This window comes from Saccopteryx bilineata, chromosome 10 (assembly GCF_036850765.1).
Source record: "Saccopteryx bilineata isolate mSacBil1 chromosome 10, mSacBil1_pri_phased_curated, whole genome shotgun sequence".
Lineage (NCBI taxonomy): Eukaryota > Metazoa > Chordata > Mammalia > Chiroptera > Emballonuridae > Saccopteryx > Saccopteryx bilineata.
In genome coordinates, this window is record NC_089499.1 from 34696632 (window position 1) to 34715007 (window position 18376).

The 18376-nt window shown below is 39.4% G+C and overlaps 1 protein-coding gene and 1 pseudogene across 6 annotated transcripts in view; one reads left to right on the forward strand and one right to left on the reverse strand.

Annotated features, from left to right (window-relative positions):
* The window catches only part of ATP2C1 (ATPase secretory pathway Ca2+ transporting 1), a 158367-nt gene that overhangs the window by 53655 nt on the left and 86336 nt on the right, over nt 1-18376 (forward strand). For 4 of the 6 annotated variants that reach the window (XM_066245113.1, XM_066245114.1, XM_066245112.1 and 1 more), the window contains 2 exons: nt 12862-12972; nt 16884-17000. In XM_066245113.1, coding sequence (XP_066101210.1) covers nt 12862-12972; nt 16884-17000 — 228 coding nt within the window. Of the gene's footprint in view, nt 1-12639; nt 12694-12861; nt 12973-16883; nt 17001-18376 lie in introns of all 6 variants that reach the window. The other 2 variants (XM_066245116.1, XM_066245117.1) reach the window with 1 other exon arrangement.
* LOC136314358 (small ribosomal subunit protein uS2-like) lies at nt 103-1561 on the reverse strand (annotated as a pseudogene).

An 18376-nucleotide genomic window follows, 5' to 3' on the forward strand; every position in this document is an offset into this window, starting at 1 on the left:
CTACCGTCATGTTGTGAGTTTTTTTTGTTTTGCTTTGTTTTTAAGAAACTTTATTTTCCATCAACCTAATTTCTATTCTGTTAAGAGTTGTGGAAGAACAGCTTAAGACCACTCAGTGGTTGTCCCCACCCATTCAGTGGCCTGAGTAGTTGGCCCCGCAGACAAGTCTTCAGTAGCAGGCTGAGCACTTCAGTTTTCAGCAGGAAACCGCTGCACAGGCACAGAGGGTACCTGCAAGCCTTCAGACCAGTCCGCGGCCTTACGTTGAGGAGCAGTAACTGAGGAGGAGGAGCAGTTCATTCACCCTGAAATTCCTCCTTGGTAATAGCCTTTTCAGCAGTGGCCTGTTCTTTTCAGTCTCTTCAGGATCTCTACAGAAGTAGAGATCCAGTATGACCTCCCATGGGTATTCATAAGAGATGGTGCCAGGCATGCGCAGTACAGTGGTCCCTCGTCCATTGCAGGGGTGAGGTTCCAGAACCCCCCGTGATAGGTGAAAATCTGTGAAGTGATGACCTTATATTTTATTATTTGTATGTATTTTAAGGCTTTATATACCCTCCTCACACTCTTATAAAACTTTCCCACACTGTTATAAACACATCCTATGCTCTTAAACACTTTCTACACTCTTATTAAACTTATGTAAACACAGTGCTCTGGTGGCCACCTCCCATCTTTCAGGCAATAGTGTGTCCTGTACGATCTCACGTGGGCAAACTAGCTCAAGTGGAAGCATCCGTAGTTGTGTTTTCCATAGATACAAACCTTTGTCTACTCATCTGCTGTACGCTATGTATTTTATTTCGATTTAATATTCTTTTAATGTGTTTTAATTAATATTTTATATTGTTTTCAGTTTTTAGGCTAGAAAATGCTTATTTTGCCACAAAAATAATTAAAATAATAAATATATCAAAATACCTATATACCACAAAATCCCGTGATATAGTGACAAATCCGTGATACAAAATTAGATATATACGATTTAAAAATCTGCACTACAGTGAGACCGTGAAAAGTGAACTGCAATATGGCAAGGGACAAGTACTTCTCAGGCCAGCACTGACCACATCAGATCCACCAAGTAAGCCCCCTTGTTGTTGCAAGGGATGGCAGTGTCCACACAGCCCAGAGGAGAGTCTGTTGCACAGAGCAGGGGTAGGCAGGTTAACGTACAGCACCTCTGTGAGAGTCTGGTGGTCAGCTCTGGGATCAGAAACCCCCTGAAGTGTCGGCTCCTGGAAGGCTGCCTGGATCTGGCTAGTGAAGGTTCCAGCAGTGCAGTGACCAGCAACTGCAGTGGTGCCAGTGACAGCACAGCTGGCTGGCTAGTGTTCCTGGAGGATACGTTTTCTATGGCAACAATGGCACGAGCAGCCAGCAGAAGCTTGCCCTAGGTTCTCTTCAGATTTATGCTGTAGACACCATCACTTGTCCTTTTGTAGATGTACTGTTCCATTTGGAAGTCACGATTGGTGCCACCTAAGTGGGTTCCTGCTGCAAGGAATTTGAGGACATCCTTCTCCGTCATTTTTGGGACATCAAGGACTCTGGACATTGTGGAAGTTTCCCTTTAACTTTCGTGAGGCTCGAGAACAACGCCGTATGAGACCCTCTCTAGGTAGCGTGGAAAGTCCATCAGGTCTTTTTAAGGGACATTTTCTTTGAGTGGGCCATATTTTCCCACTTTGTTGCATGCCTTGTGATTTTCTTTTTTACTATTGTTGAAAACTGGACATTTGAATCTAATAAAGTAGTAATTCTGGAAATCAGATTCTACCCCTTCCTTGGGACTTCCCATATATTTTTTTAAATCTATTGTTGTAGGCTATTTCTGTGCAGGGCATCATCAGCTTAAAGTCTTCAGAGATTGTTTCTGAGCTCCTGTAATTCTTTGGGCATGCACAGAGAATTTTTACTTTCTCTATACGTGTGGTTGTTTTTGAATGTTCTGGTCTTTAGTGTCTGACCCTCAAAAGGGGAAAAGAGTAAAATGAATAGGGGGTAAAAATGGTTGTTGGCCCTTTAAATTCCCTGGAAGCCCTTCTTCTGGTGCTGGAGGGGGAGGGTTTGCAACAGTGCGGGAGGTGCAACAACAATGGATGCCCTTGTTTTTTGTATGTACTTCCGTAAATACAAGCAGCAGTGAGGGGCCCACCTATTTGAAGGACAGGGTGCTTTTTGCCTGCCACCCCTGGTTCTCATAAACTGTGTGTAAGCTGTTCCGGGAACATGTACATAGCTGCCTGCCATGGGTGAGGGGTAGGGGAACACGTTTGCGGGCTTGTGTGTGTGTAAAGGTGGAAGGATAGTAGCTGCTCTTGTGCTAAGAAATAAAGTTGACTGAAATTAATTGCAATTTACCATCTAAGCCTTCTCTTGCAAGTTGCAAGCCTTTAATAGTCTTCAGAGATCCAAAATAGTTAAATTAGAGAGATTCTGCCAGTGCAGTTGCTGTCCAAGTTGGAAGACAGAGTCCTGGTGTTTCCTACTCCAGTTTAGACTTAGACATTGGTTCAGTACCTGGCTTTTACCATTTACTAATTTTGTTGGTTTCTTTTTACCCTGGGCAGATTACCTCTTCAGCCTTTAGTTTCCTTATCTATAAAACAGGGAAATAATAATGCCCTTTCAAAGATTGAATGAAGTAATACAAATAAAGCAGTCAGCCTCACCACTCGCATTTAACACATTAAAAGTGTAAACATCTTCCTCTTACTACTACTAGTTCTTTTCCTATTATACTGCTCACAAAAATTAGGGGATATTTCAAAATGACTATGAAGCTATAAATTATCCCCTAGTTTTTGTGAGCAGTATGTTTCTGTACATTTATAAACTACTAGTGTGCTGACTTTTTTTTTATGTCAAAGCTTTAGAATTATGAAGACATTGTATTTCGTGGAGAACCTTTAAGGCAGATAATTCATTTTTCAAAATGAAAGGGTCTTGTGAAAGTTTCATAGTTAGAAATTATTGTTCTTTATACTTTAGGGTTAAAACCATATAGTTAACAAGTAATAATTCATTCAAACTACTGATTCATGCCAATTTACTTTTGGCCACTTTGGTTCAGTAGTATTATTTTGTGGTGTCTTTAGTTATATCTTAAAACAGTTAGAGGTTGAAGCAAGGAATTAAAAATGTACATGAGTTAATGATGAAGTTATATAAATTGCTTGTTACACAAATAAGTGCCCAGGAATGAGGAGCTTGCCTGACTAAGAGACTTTTGATTGCCCTTTTACCTTTACCTTTCTTCTCCAGGGCATGTTTTTAGCATGGGAACTTGGATTTTAATAGAAAGAAGTCCAATTATTCATAAACAAGTATAGAACTATCCAGGTATTCTGCGGTTATTTGTAAGGTGGAAAAATAGAGCATTAGCGTTTAAGTGAAAACAGTTGGATCCCTGACCTCCTTTGGCCTCTTTAGTTACTTTGGATGTGAAGAGGTTCCCTACCCCCTCACTGTCGAGCAGGAAAGAAAAGGTTTAAATATGAATTTATTGGTATTAATTAATTCTTAATTATAGGAATGTACAGTTATTGTTTAGAGATGTAATGTTAGTTGATACAGTTAAGGGAGAAGTCTATTAACTTATTTTTTATCCCTTGAATAGTTTTTGAGAGCCAAGGGTGTGCCAGGCATGGGCAACACTGGTTTGTGTGACCCACAGTTCTTGTAGAGAGAAAACATGTTTGAGGAGCTGTGATAGAGGTACTAGGGGTGAGTGGTTAGTTCAGAATTGTAGGGGGAGATGTTACAAAAAGACTCAAGGCCTGAAAGCTTTGTAGAGTATGGAGTATGAGAGGCTGGACTTGCTGCCTCTTCTGTGGAGATGTGCTTGCTGCCAGCTTGAAGGCAGTGAGACTAAGAGGTAGTCTTCTTTTCCCACATAGGCGAATGACCGCGGTGCGGTTTTGGACTTTTTATTTAGTTAGCCACTTAAACGAATATATCTTACTAGTAATAGAGGATAAATCATCCTTTTACAGGAAGGGCAGTATTATTAGGACATGTAACGCATACATGCCAAATTAAGTAGAGCTAATAGAAGTCTTACGGTCTCCTATTAGGTAACATTACTTTTAGAGATACTCATGGGGTGTTAGTGTTTAAGGTGAAGTAGGAACAGTGATTTCCTTGGAGGGGGCAGGCTCAGAATGCTTTTGTTTAAGAAAGCTTAGATTTTTATTTATTTTTTATTTATTTGTTACCAGTTTCTGTTGGTGTAGTAGAGAAACAACTGGTACCAATGTAGGCAGAATTCAAGTTGTCTAACTATTGGAGTGGCAGACTGAATCTCTGATGTCTTAGCTTTCTGTGTAACTTGACCCCTCAGTTCTCTTTGTTTTTACTGTCCATATACGAAAGTGGGGTTTTCTTGCCTTGGGTGGGGGGTGAATTTTCTAAACATGGCTTTTTTTAGTGTATACTGATCAGAAATTCATTTCCCTGATTGTGTCCTTGTAGACAGCTTAGGTCATTGGCTAGCAGAAACAAAAGTATTGAGTAGTAGATTCTTCAAAATAAACCTAACCATTGAGTAAAAGGGCTTTTTTATTTTATTTTATTTTTTTAACAGCAGGTTATAAATGTGAGCCTGTTTGGATTGGCTTTTTTGTTTTATGTAAGACTTTTGTTTCAATTGGATGACAGATGGTTTACAATTGTATTCAACAGCTAGCAGTTGGGATTAAATGTCAGAGTCTATTTCTGAATCTTAAAGAGTACTGTGTGCTGAGAATTAAAATGAAACACTTCTGCTTTTACTTGGTCTGGACATTTTAAAAAAATCTGAAACTTGGGATCAGTTAAATGGAATTTGCAAGAGAATGTATGATTGACTTTTTAAAAAATTGCATAGTTGTGGTAAGAAGTACAAATTTGCCTTATAAAGTACTTCAAGAAGGACTTTATTCTTAAAGTAGAGTTTTCTTCCCCAAGTTGGAGATAATATGGCAAATATAGGTAAAGTTGAATAGGATCAGTGATTCATTCTTCTGTGTGTTATAATAGGATAACAGATGAAATATATTTGCAAAGAAAGAGGGAAGAACCAAGAATTCTGTAAGCGGGGTAGAGAAATTGCCCAAAGGGTGGCATAGGTCTGCCAACATTAATACCAGAGTTACATTGATTGCATGGCTCAGAAAAAAGGTCCAGTTACCAACATGTAAAACATTATTGAGCGTATGATGAACTAGATAGGTAGAGAGGAAGGTTGGTGGGATTGTAGTTGTCATAGTCTTTATTGTTTTTACCTTTTTTTTTTTTTTTATAAGAAAGTACTGCCTGACTGGGCAGTGGTACAGTGAATAGAGCATTGGACTGGGACTTAGAGGACCCAGGTTTGAAACCCTGAGGTCACTGTTTTGAGCGTGGGCCCATCCGGCTGGAGCATGGGTTGGTTCACCAGCTTGAGCGCGGGGTCACTGGCTTGAATGTGGGATCATAGATGTGACCCCATGGTTGCTGGCTTGAGCCCGGAGGTCACTGGCCTAAAGCCTAAGATTGCTGGCTTGAGCCCAAGGTTGCTGCTTGCTTGAGCATGGGATCACTGGCTTGGCTGTAGACCCCCAAGGAACATATGAGAAAGCAATCAATGAACAACTAAGGTGCCGCAACAAAGAAATGATGCTTCTCATCTCTCCCTTCTTGTCTGTCTGTCTCTATCTGTCCCTCTCTCTTTCTTGCAAAAAAGAAAAAAAGAAAAAAAGTACTTAGTATTCTGGTAAGTGTGAATTTATTAGGTAAGCATGGGAAATGAAAAGATCTACTTTGGGAGAGGAAGAAGGTTGTGATATGTGGGGCAAAAACTGAGATTGAGGGGATAGATTTAAAATACTAAGTTGGAAGGAATAGATTGAGGGGAGAAAATATCAAGACTTTTATAGAAACCGCTGTTTCATATTGTGCTTTCATTTTGAAGAACAGCTTTAACCTCTGCTTTTCTGCTCGGATCTAGGAATGCATAAAGGACAACCCCTCACCTTTAGGTTTTTAGATATTTGAGGATGTCATAGTGACTGTGATGTGTGAATTCTGCATTACAAGTTTTATCTGTAGGGAGTTGATCAAACCTACTGTTTGTTGCTTGCATAATGGTGACACCGATTTGGACATATTTGTATTAATCTATGCTTGAGTAAGGAACTAGATTCATTTGGTTAATTTGTAAATGTCACAGTCCAGTTCTTTAGATTAGAAGGGGTGGTAACATCACTTTTTTTTCGTTCTTTTTGTGAAGCAATTTTTTTTAACACTTTTTTTTAATGAATTTTTATTCATGTTAATGGGATGACATTAATAAATCAGGGTACATATATTCAAAGAAACATGTCTAGGTTATCTTGTCATTAAATTATGTTGCATACCCCTCGCCCATAGTCAGATTGTCCTCCGTCACCCTCTATCTAGTTCTCTGTGCTCCTCCCCCTCCCCCTAACTCTCTCCCTCCCTCCCTCCAATGTCCTCCCTCCCCCCACCCCTGGTAACCACCACACTCTTGTCCATGTCTCTTAGTCTCGTTTTTATGTTCCACCAATGTATGGAATCATGTAGTTCTTGTTTTTTTCTGATTTACTTATTTCACTCCGTATAATGTTATCAAGATCCCACCATTTTGCTGTAAATGATCTGATGTCATCATTTCTTATGGCTGGGTAGTATTCCATAGTATATATGTGCCACATCTTCTTTATCCAGTCTTCTATTGAAGGGCTTTTTGGTTGTTTCCATGTCTTGGCCACTGTGAACAGTGCTGCAATGAACATGGGGCTACATGTGTCTTTACATATCAATGTTTCTGAGGTTTTGGGGTATATACCCAGTAGAGGGATTGCTGGGTCATAAGGTAGTTCTATTTGCAGTTTTTTGAGGAACCACCATACTTTCCTCCATAATGGTTGTACTACTTTACAGTCCCACCAACAGTGGATGAGAGTTCCCTTTTCTCCGCAACCTCTCCAACATTTACTATTACCCGTCTTGTTGATAATAGCTAATCTAACAGGGGTGAGGTGGTATCTCATTGTAGTTTTGATTTGCATTTCTCTAATAACTAATGAAGCTGAGCATCTTTTCATATATCTGTTGGCCATTTGTATTTCTTCCTGGGAAAAGTGTCTGTTCATGTCCTTTTCCCATTTTTTTATTGGATTGTTTGTTTGTTTGTTGTTGAGTTTTATGAGTTCTTTGTAAATTTTGGGTATTAGGCCCTTATCTGAGCTGCTGTTTGAAAATATCATTTCCCATTTAGTTGGCTGTCTGTTTATTTTGTTATCAGTTTCTCTTGCTGAGCAAAAATGTGAAGCAATTTTTATTGTGATGAAATATATAACATTTTCCATTTCAACCATTTTTTTTCGTATTTTTCTGAAGTTGGAAATGGGGAGGCAGTCAGACAGACTCCCCATGTGCCCAACCAGGATCCACCCGGCACGCCCACCAGGGGGCAATGCTCTGCCCATCTGGGGCGTCGCTCTGTTGCAACCAGAGCCATTCTAGTGCCTGAGGCAGAGGTCACAGACCCATCCTCAGCACCCGGGCAAACTTTGCTCCAATGGAGCCTTGGCTGCAGGAGGGGGGAAGAGAGAGACAGAGAGGAAGGAGAGGGGGAGGGGTGGAGAAGCAGATGGTGCTTCTCCTGTGTGCCCTGGCTGGGAATTGAACCCGGGACTCCTGCACGCCAGGCCAACACTCTACCACTGAGCCAACCGGCCAGGGCCATTTCAACCATTTTTAAGTATACAATTTATCAGCATTAATTACATTCATAGTATTTTGTAACCATTGCAGCTATCTATTTCCAACACTTTTTCATTATCCCAAACCGAAAGCCTGTACTCATTAAGCAATAACTTCCCATTTCTCCCTTATTTCTGGGCCCTGGTTACCATTAGTCTACTTTCTTCCTCTTTGAATTTACCTATTCTAGGTATTTTATATAGGTCAAATCATACAATGTTTGTCCTTTTGTGTCTGGCTTATTTCACTTAGCATGTTTTTAAGGTTCATTCATGTTGCCTATGTATCAGAACTTTTCTTTTTATGGCTGAGTAATAATCCATTGTATGTATAGACTACATTTTGTTTATCCATTTATCTGGATGGACATTTGAGTTGTTTCCACCTTTTGACTCTTACAAATAATACTGCAGTGCACATAGGCATACAAATAGCTGAGCTCTGTTTTTAATTATATTGGGTATATACCTAGTAGAATTGCTAGGTCATATGATTATTCTGTTTAGCTTTTTGAGGAACCATCAAACTGTATTCTAGAGTGGCTGCATTATTTTACCTCCCCACCAACAGTACAAGAATTTAAATTTCTCTACATCTTTACCAGTGTATGTTTATTCTGAGCTTTAATACCATTTCTTTGTTTATGACTATTTATGTCTGGACACCTCTACATAGATGTTGAATAATAGTTAGTTCCTTGGCTTCTTTCAGGTTTCTGTGCCCAAATTCTTCCTTAACTGTTTGAGTAGTATGAACATTCATATATGTCCTCGTGCCTCCTGACCATCCAGAGTAAGGTCGTACATGTGTAAGGCAACATAAAAAAAGGGCAAATGGCCTGACCAGGTGGTGGCGCAGTGGATAGAGCATCAGACTGGGATGTGGAAGGACCCAGGTTCAAGACCCTGAGGTCGCCAGCTTGAACGCGGGCTCATCTGGTTTGAGCAAAAGCCCACCAGCTTGAACCCAAGGTCACTCACTGGCTCCATCAGGGGGTTACTTGGTCTGCTGAAGGCCCGCAGTCAAGGCACATATGAGAAAGCTATCAATGAACAACTAAGGTGTTGGAACGTGCAACGAAAAACTAATGATTGATGCTTCTCATCTCTCTTCGTTCCTGTCTGTCTGTCCCTGTCTATCCCTCTCTCTGAAAAAAAAAAAAAAAAAGGGGTTCTTCTTGTTTCCATAAATTGGTTATCAAACAAACATGATTTTAAGTTAATAAAACTGGAACTGGAACTACTTTCATTTTTTGAAAAAAACACTCCCAGGGTCAGAGAGCATGAAAAGAACTCACTAAAAGGGTTAATGGAGAGGTCTTCGCTGGCCCCCGCTATATAAAATGAAACAATTCCTTCCCTACTTAGCCTTCTTTTCTTGTTTTCTAGAACATTTATTATATAACATTTGATTTATATAGTCTTTTGTTTCCTGTAAGCTGGAGTTCTTACCTATTTTTTCACTTCTGTGACCTTAGTACCAAGAAGAGTGTCTGATATGTAATAAGCATTGATTATGTGTTGGAGAGAACTGAATAAGTATGTGAATAAATGCTGGCTTTTTACTACTTACTGCATTCTCTTCATCCCTCCCCTCCCCTTCCTTGAGAACTTTGCACATTCAGTTCCCTCTGTTTTTTCATTCCTTCCTTAGGCAGCTTCTTGATGTTCACATCTGTAAGCACTACTTCTTCATCAAAACTTTCCTGTCCAGATTGTAAGTTCTCATGTTCATGGACTTCTCCTTCATAGTACTATTCTTTGATAATGCCTGTCTTCCCGCCCTCCCTGACTCCAAGCTGGTTTTGCTTATTGTTTATTCCTAAGGTTCTAGCACAGTCAAATTCTTAATGCCATGTTTGTTGAAAAAGTAAATGAACAAATTAAAATACTCTTATGAGCCATATAACTGATGACCATTTGAGCTAGTAAATCTCTAACATTTGCTTATAAAGAAAATAGGATTAAAATTCAATAATTTTAACTTGATATAGAATCTAGTAAGCATAAGCATAGTTTGTATTGCTGCCTTTAACCAAGAATTGACTCTGCTGTAGCCTCCCTCTGTTGTGGGAGAGATTACTTCATTCATTGAAATCAGCCCTTACAGATGGCCATCCAGCTTTTGCCAGACGTACCCAGCACTCCTCATTCTAACTCCAGAGGTTGGTCTGTTGTAAGTTCAGCCTTTGGTTTTGTTGTTCTTCCCTCCGTATGGCAGCCCTTCATGCACTATTTAGAAAGTTATCATCATGCTCATTTGGTATCTTATCTTTTATTAAATGAAGCAGTCTCACTTCCTTCTCTTGAGAATTTTTCAGCTCTTTTTAAGCCCAGAAAGTGTTCCTGAGGGATTTTATGTAAAGTGTGTTCCAACACAGACCCTATATTTATGTACCAGCTATCAAAGGATTACTTGGAAAAGATTTTATGAAGAAGACTCTTGTTCTGCATATTGGGTACTAGAGATGGCAATTGGCAATATATTGATATTAATGATGAAAAAAGTATACTTTAATAGAAAAAATATTGCAAATCTAGCTTTACTAATCTTGATTAGTAATTTGGTCTGTATTGAGCTTGTACTATTGAAGTGCACATATAAATATTAAATAATTTTGGGAGAAAAATAGCTAGTTGAGTGCTTATCACTAGTGGTTCAAAATTCTCTATTAATGTATGTAGTTCTGACACATCTTTAGGTACTGTTTGTTCCCATTTTATATATGAAGACACTGAGGTATGGAAATCTTAGAAATTAAAGATTTTCTTTTCTTTCTTTTTTTAAAAAATTCTTTATTCAGTGAGAGGAGGGGAGGCAGAGAGACAGACTCCCACATGCGCCCCAACCTGGCAAGCCCCTCTGGGGCATTGATCTCTTGCTCAGCAACTGAGCTCTTCTTAGTGCCTGAGGCAGAGGCCATGGAGCCATCCTCAGCGACCGCAGCTAACTTGCTTCAGTTGAGCCATGCCTGTAGGAGGGGGAGAGAGAGAGAGAGAGAGAGAAAGAGAGAGAGAGAGAGAGAGAAGCAAGAGGGGGAAGGGTGAAGAAGCACATGGGCGCTTCTTCTATGTGCCCTGACTGGGGCACAAACCCAGGATATCCACACATCGGACTTAATGCTCTACCACTGAGCCAACCAGCCAGGGCCAGAAATTAAAGATTTTCAAAAGATTTTTTTTATCTCCTTGTTATTGCAGGCAGTGTCAACATAATTGACCCTTCTTAATTTTGTTTTATGATCTCACAAAATTAAGTAACTGTGTCAAACTTGTTAGGTCTCATTGCATTAAGAGTCAAGTCATTTTGGGAAAATTTTTCTCCAATATTTAATTTAGGGATGGTTCAGTGAATCCTTTCCTCTGTCCTACTTTGTTTTATAGGATTGAAACAAGGGTATTCAGTGACCTTAAAATATCCATATAACTTTTATGAACTTTCCAATATTTCACTAAGGTTTTGAATTTCTTAATTATGTAAAGATATTATGCTATAAAATAATTTCAAGACTTCATTTTGTGGCCCTGGCCAGTTTGCTTAGTGGTAGAGCATCAGCCCGGGGTATGGATGTCCCAGGTTCGATTCCTGGTCAGGGCACACAGGAGAAGCAGCTATATGCTTCTCTACCCCTCTCCCTTCTGTCTCTCTATCTCTCTCTTCTCCTCCCACAGCCATGGCTCAGTTGGGGCAAGTTGGCCTTGGGTGCTGAGGATGGCTCCATGGCTGCCTCAGGTACTAAAATGGCTCAGTTGCCAAGCAACGAAGCAATGGGCTCAGATGGGCAGCACATCTGCCCCATAGTGGGCTTGTCAGGTATATCCTGATCAGGGCACATGCGGCAGTCTGTCTCTCTGACTCCCTGCTTCTCACCTGAGGAAAAAAAAAAAAGATTTCATTCTTCTCTTTTCTGTAAGGTACTTAAACATTTAACAATTCCTTTTGAATAAATGAGATTAAAAACGTAGTATAGTATTTGATTGTTTCTGAACTTGGTCACATTGAGGTAATCCTTTTTTCCACTGCTATTTACCATTTTATGGATTAAGTGTAAAAAACTATTTATTCATACAGGCCTTTATAATGACATTTTAATGATGGAAAATTTAAGAATTTTTCTTCTTTGATCTTATTTGCTATCTTAAAGAAGTGTTGCCTCAAATAACCTTTTAGGAAAATATTTTATTCTAAAAATGTTGATTATCCAAGATTGAAAACATTTTACTTAAAAATGTGAAGACCTGTGACAATAAGATGATCACTTTAGTTTCACTATTATTTTAATCAGTGGATGTGTGACAACTTAAGTGTTTTCTTCTTTAAAAGTTTCAGTGGAACTTTTTGTCTCTCTCCTGCTTTTTCAAAATCCCTTTATTCTATAAAGAATCTCAGCGTAGGACCCAAGAGAGGCCTAGGTTGGGTATTTATTTCTAGAAATATGTTAAACAGTGTTTGCTAGGTATCTGCTTATGAAGCTGCATATGGAGGTAGCATGGTTGCCATCATCTCTGTGATGTACTCTGCTTGTTCATAGCCCCTTCACTAACCTGTGCATTCTCTGCTTGTTTGGTCTGTTTTGCTTTTTGTCTTTCCCTGTGTTTGGGACTTTAAATCTGACTTGCTGTCATGGTGCTTCAGTAGAGTAGCTAGGTGTCCTTTCTAGATACATATAGTAGTTAAGAAATGAGCTGACCAACAGGAGTAAATTAAATGGAGAAAGCTTAGCTGTTCCTTGTCCCTTGTGTTAAACATAATGAGTTTAGAGGATTATGACTACATGTAATCATTAGGATCTGCCAGACAGGACATCTGTTTTACTTTTTACTCATTATACTAGTGTAGGAATAGCATCTTTTAATTTAATGTGAAAATTATTTTGTGTTCTAGCTGGCACTGGTGGCTTAATTTTTGAAATGTGCTTTCTGGAAAAATCAGCACATGGTTAGTATAAAATTATCTTTATTAGTATTTGATACTCATTATTAGTCTGAAAATACTTGTTTTCTAACTGGAAAATAAGTTGCTGTGATTGTTTGAATTTTTATTTATTCTATACTGCATTAGAAATGTTTGGTATATCAGATTTTTTTCTTTGGTTTAATTTTCTAGGTTGCACGTTTTCAGAAAATTCCTAATGGTGAAAATGAGACAATGATTCCTGTATTGACATCAAAAAAAGCAAGTGAATTACCAGTCAGTGAAGTTGCAAGCATTCTCCAAGTAAGTGCTTGGTGGGGAGGAAAGAAGTAGATAGTAAAATCAGTTGCTAATGTATAGACTGTATACATAAGTGCTATCCAATAGAATTTCCATGATGATAGAAGCATTCTCTTCTGCACTATGCAGTATAGTAGTCACTAAACATGACTATGAATACTTGAAGTGTGGCTAGTTTAGGGGAGGAAATAAATTTAATTTTATGTAATTTTTATATATTGAAATTTAAATAGTTACATGTTGCTAGTGGATTACCTGATTGGACAGTGCCACTTTAGATTATTAGCTTTACCGGGACTGTTAGTGCTATGTAAGGATTAATTGGATTAGGAAAATAGTCAGTTAAATTATTAACATAAGTGAAACTAGCAGTTTATCTTTTTTAAATGTATTTTTTAAAGAAGAAGCTAAGTACAAGTTCAGAACTACAAATAAACTTTAATCTCTTTTTAATTTTGAAAGCACAATCTATTGAAACTTGAAGAATATAATGTTTTAATTTTTCCTTAAGAATTTACATATTTTAATGACGGCATAAAAATAATTAGTGGCCCTGGCCAGTTGGCTCAGCAGTAGAGCATCGGCCCAGTTTATGGAAGTCCTGGGTTTGATTCCCAGTCAGGGCACACAGCAGAGGCGCCCGTCTGCTTCTCGACCCTTCCCCCTCTCCTTCCTCTTTCTCTCTCTCTTCCCTTCCCACAGCCAAGGCTCCCCTGGAGCAAAGTTGGCCCAGGCGCTGATGATGGCTTCATGGTTCACATCAGGTGCTAGGATGGCTCCAGTTGCAATGGAGCAATGCCCCAGATGGGCAGGGCATTGCCCCCTTGTGGGTATGCCAGGTGGATCTTGGTCAGGCGCATGTGGGAGTCTGTCTGACTGCCTCCCACTTCTAACTTTGGAAAAAGTAATATCGTGTGTCCGTAAAGTTATGGTGCACTTTTGACCGGTCACAGGAAAGCAACAAAAGACGATAGGAATGTGAAATCTGCACCAAAAAGGAAAACCCTCCCAATTTCATACCTATTCATTGCAGTTCGATGTGGGCTCCATTTGTTGCCCTACACACATCCAAATGATAGTGAAGTTCTTGTCACACACGGGTGTAACAGAGTGAATAACGTCTGTGATTCTGTTTTAAGTGATTAATGTCATTGATACGTTCAATGTACACATGTTGCTTCGCATAACCCCAAAAGTAAAAGTCTTAGGGCGTCAGATCCGGGGATTGTGGTGGCCATGGCTTGACAGACCCCTGCCTATCCACCACCGGGGGAATGTTCTATCCAGAAACTCATGAACAATGGTGGCGTAGTGTGGAGGAGCGCCGTCCTGTTGAAAGATGACACCTTCTGGAAATTGTGGCACTGCATACAATTCCAACATGTCAAGATAGGACTTTGCCGTCACAGACTGCTCCATGAAAAAAAATGGGCCTATCACCTTATCATGCATCAGGCCACACCACACGTTCACTTTAGGGGTGTTAACGTTTGTACTCAACGTAGGCATGAGGATGTTCAGCAGCCCATATTCGGATGTTATGGTGATGAACATGTCCACAGATATGGAAGGTCGCCTCATCGCTAAACACAATCTTCTGCAAAAATCTTGTATCATTGTCGATCTCATGAAGCATATCTGTAGCAAACGCACATCGTGTGGGTCTATCCCCAGTTTGATAGCGTGCAACAGCTTGTACCCCGTGAAAGAGATGTTTCTTTAATACCTTATGAACTGTGTAGTCTTGCTTAGGTGTAATTGTCGAGCACATGCACACACAGATTTTTTAGGGCTCCTTAGGTAGCTATCCCGTATAGCCTCTACAGCAGGGGTCCCCAAACTACGGCCCGCGGGCCGCATGTGGCCCCCTGAGGCCATTTATCCGGCCCCCACCGCACTTCCGGAAGGGGCACCTCTTTCATTGGTGGTCAGTGAGAGGAGCATAGTTCCCATTGAAATACTGGTCAGTTTGTTGATTTAAATTTACTTGTTCTTTATTTAAAATATTGTATTTGTTCCCGTTCTGTTTTTTTTTACTTTAAAATAAGATATGTGCAGTGTGCATAGGGATTTGTTCATAGTTTTCTTTATAGTCTGGCCCTCCAGTGGTCTGAGGGACAGTGAACTGGCCCCCTGTGTAAAAAGTTTGGGGACCCCTGCTCTACAGACTCGTCACTGACTGATGGCCTACCAGAACAGGGTTTCTCCACCAAACTGCCGGTTTCCTTCAACTGCTTATCCTACCGAGTAATGTTACTCTTGTGTGGTGGCGCTTCATTATAAACGCGCCGATATTCATGTTGCACTTTGGTCACGGATTCGAATTTAGCGAGCCATAGAACACACTGAACTTTCCTCTGTACTGTCCACATCTCGACTGGCATGGCTGTGGGCTTCTCCACTGTATACATGGTGTTACATCATCATCTGGACATGCGCACATGCTGCCACATCATTCTACAGAAACTGGGAGGGTTTTCCTTTTATTTGGTGCAGATTTCACATTTCTATCGTCTTTTGTTGCTTTCCTGTGACCGGTCAAAAGTGCACCATGACTTTATGGACACGCTGTATAATAATAATTAACTATTTATTATTTGAGTTTTTTCCTTGATTGTTATATTTATACTCTTTTCAAACCATTTATTTTAAATATATGTCAGTATTGCAAGGCTCTGTTATAGGAGTATATTATAAAACTTTGGCCAGAGAAACTAATTATTTTAGGGGTGCAGGTAATTTCATTCTTTAATGATAGTTATAGTAAAGAATCAGGAGACAGTGGCTGAAGAATGTAGGTGGTATTCATAGAACATTAAATATCCCAAGGACCAGTTTGTCTTAACTTTATTATTTTTTTGTGGTGTGTGTGTGTGTGTGTGTGTGTGTGTGTGTGTGTGACAGAGACAGAGACAGAGAGAGGGACAGATAGGGACAGACAGACAGGACGGGAGACAGATGAGAAGCATCAGTTCTTTGTTGCAGCACCTTAGTTGTTCATTGATTGCTTTCTCATGTGCCTTGACCAGGGGGCTACAGCAGACTGAGTGACCCCTTGCTCAAGCCAGCGACCTTGGACTCAAACCAGCAACGCTGGGGTTATGTCTATGATCCCACACTCAAGCCAGTGACCCCGCGCTCAAGCTAGTGAGCCCATGCTCAAACTGGATGAGCCCACACTCAAGCCGGTGACCTTGGGGTTTTCAAACCTGGATCCTCTGCATCCCAGTCCAACACTCTATCCAGTATGCCACTGTCTGGTCAGGTTTAACCTTGTTATTTAGAGTAATTTAGGAATCACGAATTTTCTGCCTGGGATTGATATAGTCCAAGAGAAAAAGATAATACCAACCTCAGGGTTTTAATAGGCTTAAGCAATAAGAAAGTTTGTTATGGCACATTGAATGTTCTTTTGTAGAAACTAATTTTAGAGAACAATGAAAATAAAGAAAGCTAGTTAGAATATACTGATATTTTACTTTATGTGAGTGTGGCTGGTTTGTATTCTTGCATTTTCCCTGTGGAAAACCTTTTTTTTTCTGGTTTGTTTGTTAAACTCTACCTTGTTGCTTACATTAAAAAATGGTTTTGTTATTAAGGTATAATTTACATAAGATACAACATACTCATATTTAGTGTACAATTTGCATTTTGACAAATGTAACCACCACCACAATGAAGATACAGAACACTTTCATGATTCCCAGAGGCTCTCGTGTCCCTCGGTGATTATCCCTCCCAGTGTATGCCTCTGACCCTAGGCAACCACTGATACGCTTTCTGTCACCACAGATTAGTTCTGACTGTTGTAGAAGTTCCTATAAATGTGATCATACAGTAGGTACCCTTTTGGTTTTTCCTTCTTTTGTTCTCTGCAAACATTTTCAGTAACTTACATTTGTAAAATCCAATAGGCTGATCTTCAGAATGGTCTAAACAAAAGTGAAGTAAGTCATAGACGAGCTTTCCATGGCTGGAATGAGTTTGACATCAGTGAAGATGAGCCACTGTGGAAGAAGTACATTTCTCAGGTGAGATAGTTTTATTTCTTCCTATGTTGTGTAATTTGCATGTGTTTTTGTTAGTGTAGCTCTTTACTTTTATGAAGTTATTTATAGAAGGAAATAATTAAAAGAAAATTTTTACGTAGATTTTTCTATTTGTTAGGGTATACTTTTAGGTTGGAATTTCAGTAATTTTTAGTATGCAAATCTTTAAGGGTTTATAGATCTACCACATGGAGGTGATACTGTTAATAGGAGTTTCTTTTGAAGATGTCTAATTTACACTTTTTTATTATAAGAATGCCAATATCTTTTAAAGTAATATAGCCAGGCCTTGGCTGGGTAGCTCAGTTGGTTAGAGCACTGTCCCATATGCCAAGGTTGTGGGTTTGATCCTGTCAGGGCATGTGCAAGAAGAAAGGCAGCCAACTAAATGGGAGATGATTTTTGCAAACAACAGCTCTGATAAGGGATTAATATTCAAAATATATAAAGAACTCAAAAAACTCAGCAACAAATAAGCAAACAATCCACTTAAAAAATGGAGAGAGGACCTGAACAGATGCTTCTCCCAAGAAGACATACAGAGATGGCCAACAGATATATGAAAAGATGCTCATCTTTGCTAGCTATTAGAGAAATGCAAGTCAAAACTACAATGAGATACACCTCAGACCTATTAGATTGGCTGTTATCAACAATATAGGTAATACAAGTGTTGGAGAGGAAGAGACTGGAGAAAAAAGGAACCCTCATTTACTGCTGGTAGGAATGTAAACTGATACAGCCATTATGGAAGAAAATAGGCTGGTTCCTCAAAAAATTAAACAGTAGAACTACTCTATGACCCAGCAGTCCTACTGGGTATCTGCCCCAAAATCTCAGAAACGTTGCTGCATCCCCATGTTTGTCGCAGCATTATTCACAGTGGCCAAGACATGGAAACAACCAAAGGTGTCCCTCGCTAGAGGATTGAATAAAGGTGTGGTACATATATACAATGGAATACTGCTCAACCATAAGAAATGATGACATAGTGACATTTATTACAACATGGATGGACCTTGAGAACATTATACTGAGTGAAATAAGTAAATTGGAAAAAGCAAAAAACGGTATGATTTCACACATGGGTGGGACATAAAACTGAGACTCATGGACATAGATCAAAGTGAAGTAGTTACCTGGAGGGGAGGGGTTAGAATAGAGGGGAGTAAAGAGGAACAAATATACAGTGACAGAAAATGATTTGACTTTGAGTGATGGGCACACAACACAATCAACAATTCAAATGCTATAGAAATGTTTACCTGAAACCTATGTACTCTTATTGATCAATGTTAACCCCATTAAATTTATTTTCTAAAAAAAATAAAAGAATCGGCTAATGAATGCATAAATAA